Here is a 10,372-nt window from a genome sequence, read left to right as displayed (position 1 = left end):
TATTTTATAGCTAAGGTAGAAATCCATTTTATCGTCCGTTGTTTTGAATTTTTCCCTTATTTTGTCCTTTCTTTTTTTGCAAGGGAATTTAAATGGAACGGTCATTGAACCCCTTCCCCCTTCCTCCTCTCCCCCCATTCGTACAACTAACTCTCGTCCTATATTTTTTTTCTTTTTTTTTTTACGATATACGCGTCGGGGTTGTACGTTGCGAAAACCCCCAAGGGGTTCGCGTTTTATTTCAATGATTTATCATGAATAATAATTTTTTTGTTTTATATTTTTTTTATGAATGCATTGTAAGTTCATACAATGTGCGGTGTATATTACTTGTTATTTCGTACAATCGATCTGCAGTTTTCATGGAATCCAATTGAATGGAAAGAAGCTACGTGTTATGTTAACAGGAGTTATAAAAGGATTGCAAGGTTTGTATTTTGAACGAATAAAGGTTGAAGAAAAATATGTACTACAAAGCGCATATCATTATAGTGATATTTACCCCGACAAACAAGAGATTGCTTTATAAAATATTATACAACACAAAACAACAATAAGCAAAGCTTCATGTTTAACAAATATTTTTCTTTGAAGTATGAAGATAAGAAACAAAAAATTGTTATATAAATCGCGTGTGGAATTATTTAAAAATATATCCGTGAAAATATTCATTACACATGCAGAAATAATCTTGAGTAAAAAAATGGATTAATTATTATTATTATTTGTATTGATTTAAATTCGTAATTTTAAAACAGAGAGTTCAAAATGTTCGAATCAACGAATGAAATAGTTTTTCAATGATATAATCTTTTTTTATTGTTTTATTTTATTGTAATAATCAAAAGCAATCGATTAAATCAACGTCATGGTGTGTTAAATGTTCGCAGCATATAAATTGCTACGTGTCAGAATTGCTAACACGGTAACACTAGTTTATAGAGATAGTCATTGTCAGATTAATAGCTTCGTGCTTATCATTTTCTATGTTACGTAGGTCGATATGCGTATCTTGGCGTCTGTGAGTCTGCAAGATGTCGTTCGAGAGACACGTGTTAATCGAAATCAAATGTGATCTTAAAGGAAAAAGAAGACAACTGTTTCGATTCATTCAGAAAAATATTTATCGTGAAATATCATTTGTAAGAAGTGTACTTTACACGTGTATATTCATATTAGTATAGAAAATGAGACTGATAATATGAATTAAATGATTAATTTGACCTAATATCAATTAATTGAATGATGACGATTGATAAGAATACTTTAGATTAAAGATTTAACATTTTTATCCTTTTATTTTAAATTTTACAGATTGAAATTATTCAACAATCTGAATGAATCCAATTCAACCACCAATGGCGTGACTTTTGCGAGATTATTATCATTTGTTCCATTTTATGGTATCGGTTCATCGATGGTATATTCAATTTCCTTATGTGAAATCAATTTTATACGTAACAATACCCCTTACCTATTTATTTTTTTCTTCCTTTCTTCGACAAAAAATTGTATCAAAAAAAAAAAAATATATTTTGAAGAATGTAGCCCACATAAAATGGAAGATAAAAATCGTTCAAACGAAAAACGGTGTAGAAGTAGTAAATTGATTTAAAGATTCTTTAGAAATGTGAAAAAGGGGTAGGAAGAAAAAAAGGAAAATAATGTAAGGAACGCTCATATAAAAATTCTTGTCTCTCTCTCTCTCTCTCTCTCTCTCTCTCTCTCTCCATTTTTTTTTCTCGTCAACTCTTGGTTGCACAGCTATAATCAATGTTACTGCTGACGAGAGAGAACACACGAACGAACGAACGGTTCTCTTGAAAATGTCAAAAGCGTATCTCTACACCACGTACCTTGCTACTGGGACCACATATTTCTCTCTTTCTCTCTCTCTTTAAACTTAAGAAGAGAAGGAAAAACTACGAAATGGAAAAACCGTAAGAGAGAAAAAAATAAAGTAAAGAAAGAGGGTAAAAAAAAGAAAAAAGAAAAGTGATTTCATGAGGGTTAAAATAGAGGGCGGGTGAAGGGGTCGGAGGACGGAGGGTGTTAGCAGAAAAAAAGAAAAGAAAGAAAAGAAAGAAAGAAAATAGGAAGAGAACGTTTAATCTAAAGCCGGCAAAAGTTAGCGAAGCGTGTTTGACACGCATTGGAAGAAGGAAAGAAAGCATGTTGCTCAACGAGCATTCGCAAACACGGAAGCGTAGCGTTTAAACACGAGTAGTATATAGATAATATAGATAGAAGATAAAAAAAAAGGGAAAAGATAGAATGAGAAGGGGTAAGGGGAGGGAGGAAAGGTAGAGTACGAAGGGCTGGCTTTAGAAAAGGATAAACGTCGTGGATTACGTCTTCGTTTTTCTCTTTCTCTTTCTCTTTCTTTTTTCTACGTTGGTTCTTCGATGTTCCAGAAGGAGGGTAGTCGAACCGAACGGGGAAAAAGAAAAGTAGAGGGTTGTAACTTGCGCAGGCGTCGAGGTATCGATTCAAAAGGCCTCTGGGCGACACCCTCGCGCCGTTTCACGGTCGAACTTCACTGCTTCACCGGCAAACTAGTGAGTAGTACACGCGCACGCGACGCAGGTAAGTGTTCCTCTTTTCAAATCATTTTTTTCTTTCTTTCATCCTTTCTTTTTTTTTCGTATTTTTTTTGCTTTCTAATTCTTACGAGCCGATGATCCCATATGAATTCGTACACATTCGTCATTCATTCATTTCCAATCGTCTGGTATCTGTCTAGATCACAGGTTTGTTCCTTTACGTGACGTATCATAAATCTTTTCGTACCTTTCATCGTCACCGGAATTATCCTTTTATTTTTTTTCGTGGAAAAAAAGAAAACAAATTTTAATTTTTTAACCTTTTTGTTTCTTTTGTTTTTTTTTTATGCGAAATTATTGAGAATGTCGGTTTGTGCAAGTGAATTCGACTAATTTTCGTCATTACCCTTAGTTTTTATTTTTTTTTTTTAACGTAAATACGAACCACGAAAGAATAAATTTTTTTTTCGTGGGAAAAAGAAGAAAAGGAAATTTCTGTATTCCATTATTTTTTCTTTTTTTTTTTTTTTGACACGAAATCATTCAGAATGTCGGTTCGTGCAAGTGAATTTGATTAATTTTTGTTATTACCCTTAGTTTTTTTTTTTTTTTTCACGTAAATGCGAACGACTAAGGATAAAGAAAAATGTCATGGTGCACACGATAAAAAAAAGAGAGAGAAGAATTTATTCGGAGCGGGCAACTTTTTGGCTGCACCGATCCACGCATACCGCTACGCGCATACCTTTTTTCACGTGATCGTTTCATCTTCTCCGCTTTTACTATATGAGGGGGGTAGTAGATAGATAGGATAGTATCTTTCGTTATATCAGTCAGATATCGTCTAAAGGTTCTCAACATTCTGTTTCTTACAAATTTACGATTTCAAAGGATAAAGGGGTAGGCCTTTAGAAAAAAGTTTCAAATAACTTATTTTAAAACTGATCATTGATTTTAGAAAAAGAAAAAGATATTCCCCCACCCACGAGACAGATAATTTTTGAATGGGTTAAAGTATCCCGAAATTTTTGAGACTCGAAATACACGAGAAAGTACACACTCCTACAAAATTTCCTCTATTCATTTTTTCTTCTTTTCTTTTTCAAGTTAAACTTTTAAAGTCAACCGGAATTTAGCTAATTTCACTTTACATATATGTAAAGTAACTTGTGTTCTTAATAAAATCTACATTTTATCACTATTTTCTAACACTAACGTGTTCATTACTAAATTAGATATATTTTTTTTTGTTTCTCTTACAAACGTTTTTATCATTTTAAAAGTGATAACGTAGAAAAACCCATAGGCATACAAGCGTTATATATATATATACAGGAGTTAATACACCGTGTTACGTAAAAAGAATCCTTATGCAAGGTATTTAATACTAAAAGTCGTGATTTTTCATTCTTACACTGTGCATGTGAACATTTCTAAATTTTTGATTTGTTTTTTTTTTTCTTCGTTAGACGATAATATCATTTCGAAAGCTCAAATCGTTCAATTATTTTCGATCGATGTTTTCTGTCTCCTCTATTCAACACCCCCTTCCCCCATTTCCCCATCCGATTAATGGACACGTGAATTAAACGACAAATAATTTAATTGTACGGTGATACACATCAAACACTATTATAAAATGACGTCTACCATAAGTGAGAAATGAATTTGCAACGAATAATAATTCACGTTTATCGAGATCGACAGATTTTTCGAGCAACGAGAATAAAGTGCTTTTCGTGAGGGAGGGATAGGGGTTGGAACAAAACGTAATAGCATTATAAGTTGACACGATATATATCTATGATACTCCAGAATAATACATTGTTCAAAAATATTAAATGAACAACGTTAAGAGAACGGTATTTTAATTCGTAAAATATTCGTTTAATAAAATTGTCGAAAAACTTAATAATATTTAAAATAATATTTTAAAAGAAACAATATATTAAAACTATTTATAATTTAAAATATTAAAAATAGGAATAATTAAAAGAACAAAAATAATATTTAAATTAATATTAAAAAATAATATCTTAAATAATATTTAAAAGAAAAGAAAATACTAAAAATAAAAATATTTAAAAGAAAAAAAAATTATATTTAAAATAATATTTTAAATAATATTTAAAAGAAACAAATATATATTTGGTTTATTTTATAATCTTCATATTATATTTTTATTATATATATATAATATATAAAATTTATTGTGTAATTATTTTTTTATCTTTTATCTAATAATAATCATTTTATTTAATATTAATGTAATACTTTTGTCTCTCTCTTTTTCAGATTTCAACTCGAAACGTTTAGTTTCTCCTTCCTCACCTCTCTTATTTATAGCCCTTTTCGTTCATATTTATTAAATCCTTACTTTCAACTTAACTCTTAACAATTTTCCGTGCAAAATTTCTAAAAGAGAAAGAAAGAGAAAGGAATGCTAAAAAATTGATCAAACAAAAAGGAACAAAAAATTAAATCAACTCGTTTGAGAAAAAGAAGACTCGAAACGAGTTAGATTTGTTTTGACGAAACAAAAAACAAAAAAAGTAACTATCCGATTCTCTAAGAAACAAGTACAAGCCCTAGAGAAAAAATATTTAAAGAAAAATCAAAGAAAATAAAAGAAAACGAATCGGAAGACTTTAGTCAAAGAAATAAAGTCAACGTAATCCATCAAAATTACCGGCCGCGGCGGTTGCGCCAAATATTGTGGTACAGCTCCATCACCCGGCAACATTTCATTCTCCAGCTTACGTCAATCCTTTACTACCAATGTCAACTACCTGAAACGAAGGTAAGATAAACTTTCGAATTTGTCCGTGATCGTATATTTCCTTGACTCAATTTATTCTTATTTATATTTCTATTTTGCATGTAAGAGGAAGAAACAACGAGAAAAAAATATTCACATATATTTTTAATAAAAGATATATAACATTTTGTTCATATTTTTTTTTAATTTTATCTATCCATCAAATTCTTCTATCCTAAGTAATGTGTGTGTATGTATATGTGTTTTCAATTTATAAATGTTTTATTATATTATTAATGAATTCCCCTAAATTAAACGTTTTTTATCGCGGCTGTTCTGTTATATCACAAAAGAAATTCTTTTCGTTTGAATAAAAATAACAATAAAAAAAAAAAAAATACAAATCTCGATGTTTGCATGCAAGAGGAAGCCGCTTAATCGCATTTAATGCTGAAAAAAAAAAATACCAAATGCGAAGTTCGATCTATCAACGATTTCCACGTCATCATTCTAGATATTCGGATAGGTCACGTTACAGAAAACGAGAAATACGACATTGATGTGAAATCAGATATATATATATCTTTAACATATAGCTTATAACTTATACATATATCTGTTAACACACATTTTCCATTTACTAAACGTCCTATGATTACTATAAGAATTTGGATTACAATATTACTTTTGAAACAAATTTCGTTAACAAAAATAAAAAAAAGAATGAAAGGTTTTCTCATGATTATTTTTTTCATATTACAACCTAATCGTTTTTTTTTTTATTATTATTATTTCTTTTCTTTTCACGTATTATACAGAATACGTTTAATTCCGCACGAAACGTCTGTTTACCATTTTATGTATTATGGTTATCTACAACCAAAGCAAACCACAAATCTGCACGGACTCTGAATCAACACAAAAATTCATTGTAATTTTAAATATCATCGACAAATATGAAAAATTGTTAAATGTGTTTTTTTTTTCGAATGTCCGTTTCTTTTTCTTTTGGTTTTTTTTTTTTGAGGTTATGCGCGCAGCACGTTATATAAGCCATTTATTATTCGTTTAATCGTTTTTATACGTTTTTTTCAAAAATTCATTTTATATGTCGGTCTGTTGTACACGTTTCATTTATTGTTTTCATTCAACACGATTGTATATAAAAAAAAAAATAATAATAAATAAGAAAAAAAAAGAAAAACAAAGAAACAGATCAAATTTTTCACATGAAATTTGACAATTTCAGAGAGTCTGGCGCGAGCGAGCGTCACGTGTATCCGGTCGAAAGATTAAAAGAAGTCCGGTAGGTTTTGGCTGTGGATAATCCTTTACTCCGACCATTTGTTTTCCACCCACCTCCGTATATAATACATCCGTGTCGTTTGCAGACCACCCCTATTTCATTTCGTTTACGTTAAATTTCGAATTGAAGCACATTACCTGGCACAAATTGTGCACGCACAGTGCATTATTTTCTATTTTTAATTTCAATTATTTATCGTTAAATAAATAATTATTTTTTTTTTTGTAAAATGATTACAAATTCGTTTCCATCCCCCTGTCCTATCCAAAATTTGTTCTCATTATTATATAATTATAAAAACAATTCTAAATTGTCTTACGTTTATCTCATATACTCTTTCTCAGATTTAATATTTGATTTAATTAAAAATAATAATAATAAAAACGCGCATATATTTAAAAAAAAATGTTCGCTATCATGTCGTATTTGAAAAAAGAATCCAACAGCTTGGCCTTGAAATCGCAAGATAAAATTGGATGTTGAAAAAGTACCCCGCATGAAAGATTTGATCAAGAACGGCAAAACCTGGCGTCTGAGTTCTCGGCAGTTGTCCATGCAACGATAACAAAAATTGTCATCGTCATCGTCATCGTCACTACTACCAGAGCACGACTACCACCACCACAACCACAACTATTATTACCACCACTACCACTACCATCATCATCACTACTACTACTACTACCTCTACTGCTACTACTACCACCTGCAACAACTGCACCCCTGGCTGCTGTTGATGTGCCTTAAGAAAAGCTAGGAAACTTTAAAAAAAAAAAGAAGTGGGGGAGGGAAAGAAAGATAGAGGAAGCTATTAAAAAAAATCAAAACTCGTCCGGTTTTTTGTTAACGGGCGACAATGATAAATTATCGTTATCACGACGACCACCATAGCTTGTCTTCCAGGTTCTCGTCAGGAGATTTGAGCTCGGAGCTCGACGATGAACCGAATACGGAATCCGGGCTGGCCTCCGTGGCGCGGCAGGACTCGTCCTTGCCGTATCAGGCGGTCCCAGATAGGCCACTTCAATCTCAACCAGCACCAATACCACCAACTAATCAACCACCGATACCGGGTGCACCGCCAACTGGACCCCCACCTCAACCAATTGGCGGTGATCTCAGCTTAAACTTAAGACCGGGATCTAGGACCACCAGTGCACCTTCATCGCCAGCCAAAAGCCGTGAAAGTCTATTGCAAAGAGTTCAAAGTCTTACAGGAGCTGCCAGAGATCAGGTTGTGTGTTTATTTTTATTAACGTGTATCTTTTTTCTTTCATATTTTTGTTGATGGTTTGTTTTTTGTTCTATAACTGATGAGATCAATCAAACGTAACCTCTTAGGCACGGTTGAATGTTGAGAGGAGCTGTTTCTTTGTACGGCAGGGTTAAATAGACAATAAAATATTTAATAATTAAATTATATAATTTTTCTTTTTTAAATACATTGCACATATATACTTTAACTTTAACAATTTACTTTAATAATTATTAATACAATTAGATATGATATATTTTAAAAGATGTCATCCGTAGTGCCGAAAAGGTTAATTATCGTGAATATATTTTTAGATGGAAGATTTTATAAGGTGGATAAGAGATAAATGAATTCATTAGTATGTAATATTTTCATTTATCATTATCATACTTTATCTTATTGTTTTCACATTGTTACTTGTTGGTAATTGAATTTTCTTACTCACCCTCTTTCTCTCCACGTTCGATCGAATTAAAATGCTTCCCTCGCGACGACCTAGTTTTATGAATATCGGATAATCTATCCTGCCTCATGTATAATCGTTTCATTCGATAACGACTTTGATATATAGAAGTACGAGAAAAAATAAAGAATATTAAGAATAGAATGAAATATATTCGATTATTATTATTCATCGTATAATGATAAGAATGAAAAGGCAAATATTATTACGATAGTGTTGAAGAAACTAAAAGAAAGAGAGAGAAAAAAATGTCAAGTTAGCATAGGAGAGATCTCGTTGACCCCATCGATATAGCACACCGACCGAAAACTGGGTCGCGAACTCCTAGGTTAAGAAACTCTAATGATAAAGAAAGGTGCTAATAGGGTTGCCATAATCGTTTATTTTTTTCTTTTCTTTTCTTTTTACTTTCTTATTCTTCTACTCTCTCTCTCTCTCCCTGTTGAGTAATGCAAGACAAAGAATAGTTATAAGGGGTGGGAAAGAAAAACAGTGACTCATGATTTAAAAAAAAGAATCGTATAGTAATTTCTTTCTTCATAATACTTTCTCATATCAATATTTTAACATTTTTAATTAAAAAAATTAAATCTCATTAAAAAGTATATCGCAAAAATTGTTATTGTTGTTGTTGTTGTTTTTTTTCTTTTTCCCGTCGACTAATTTAATTTTACACACGAGATACGGAAAAAAACGAAATAGAAAATAAAGGGAAGGAATTGTAAATTGGTGGTGGTGTTGGTGATTTTAGGGAGCATCCATTTTGGGAGCAGCAGTTTCAGGCGCCACTAGGGGACCCTCCTACAGCAAGGATCGATGCTTCACTCTCTTGGTGATAGATGATCAGAATACCGATTGGAGTAAATATTTTCGAGGTAGAAGACTTCATGGGGATTATGAGATTCGCGTTGAACAAGCGGAATTTCGAGAATTGTCTTTGACAGCAAATGAAATTGGTACCACAGTTTCCATGGCAGTTTATCGCAACGGAACTAAAGTCATCAGGTTAACTTATGTTAATTTAAAAATAAATCTAAAAAAAATAATTTTAAAAAGTGGTAAATTTTTATAAATGCACGAACGATCATTTGGCAGATCTTTCAAGCCGGATTTCGTGCTGGTTCGTCAAAATTTGCGTGACGCTGGCGAGGACAACAAAAATCTTCTTCTTGGTTTGATGTACGGCGGCATACCAAGTGTTAACAATCTTACGGCTATTTACAACTTTCAGGTAATCATCAGGATTATTATTTTGCTTTCATTTGCAAATTTAAATCTACGACACATTTTTTATTCGATAAATTTAAACAATTAGAATACCTTAAAACATTTTTTCTGTTTACGTATCAATGAATTTGTGACTGTGTTTCTTTTTTAATTAATCATTTATTTTGATATTTTAATGATTTTCAAGGACAAGCCATGGGTATTCGCACATTTATTGGGTCTTCAACGCCGTTTGGGCAAAGAAAATTTTCCTCTGATCGAACAAACCTTTTACCCTAATCATCGTGAAATGGTAAGTGGAATCAATTGGTAATGTTGTTGTTGTTTCATTGTGTTGCTTCATATATGTGCTTTTTTTTTATCTCAGATAAAAGAAAATTTATTTTTCACATTTTTTTTTCATCGATCACATGGTTAATCTATTAATAGGTGTTATATCTATGCGTATACGTTTATAGTATACAAATATCGTTACGTTTCTTCGATTAATCGTATAAAACGATTGAATACATACAAACGTAAACTTTAGTTACAAAATTGCTTTACGAAATGCAAAGTATATTTAATAATATATTTATATATATATATATAAGGTTTTAATATTTTGTACTAAATTTCAAACCCACGTGGGATACATGGGTTCTCGCCACTATCAACGAAAACGACGAGTTACGAGTCACACGAGACTCTTAAAAATCTACTCGGCTACACATCTCTCTTTTTTTAAATCATACATTTTAAATATTATCTTTCTATAACGCGCATATCAATATATTTTGATAAACGGTGGGTAATTTTTCTCACGGATCTAAACAGTTTT

The 10,372-nt window shown here is 31.5% G+C and overlaps 1 protein-coding gene across 1 annotated transcript in view; it reads left to right on the top strand.

The window, feature by feature from the left end:
* Window positions 1-5,221: 5,221 nt before the first annotated feature.
* The window catches only part of Syn (synapsin), a gene marked incomplete at its 5' end in the record, with an annotated part of 42,790 nt that continues 37,639 nt past the window's right edge, over window positions 5,222-10,372 (top strand). The window contains 6 exons of the mRNA XM_015330900.2: window positions 5,222-5,343; window positions 6,551-6,607; window positions 7,511-7,841; window positions 9,077-9,330; window positions 9,421-9,556; window positions 9,740-9,844. Of these exons, the coding sequence (XP_015186386.2) occupies window positions 5,222-5,343; window positions 6,551-6,607; window positions 7,511-7,841; window positions 9,077-9,330; window positions 9,421-9,556; window positions 9,740-9,844 (1,005 nt within the window). The remainder of the gene's footprint in view (window positions 5,344-6,550; window positions 6,608-7,510; window positions 7,842-9,076; window positions 9,331-9,420; window positions 9,557-9,739; window positions 9,845-10,372) is intronic.

This window comes from Polistes dominula, unplaced genomic scaffold (assembly GCF_049000335.1).
Source record: "Polistes dominula isolate Pdom_NZ unplaced genomic scaffold, Pdom_raw_medaka contig_22, whole genome shotgun sequence".
Classification (NCBI taxonomy): domain Eukaryota; kingdom Metazoa; phylum Arthropoda; class Insecta; order Hymenoptera; family Vespidae; genus Polistes; species Polistes dominula.
Note: the sequence above shows the minus strand (reverse complement) of the source record. Positions and strands in the feature narration are given on the sequence as shown.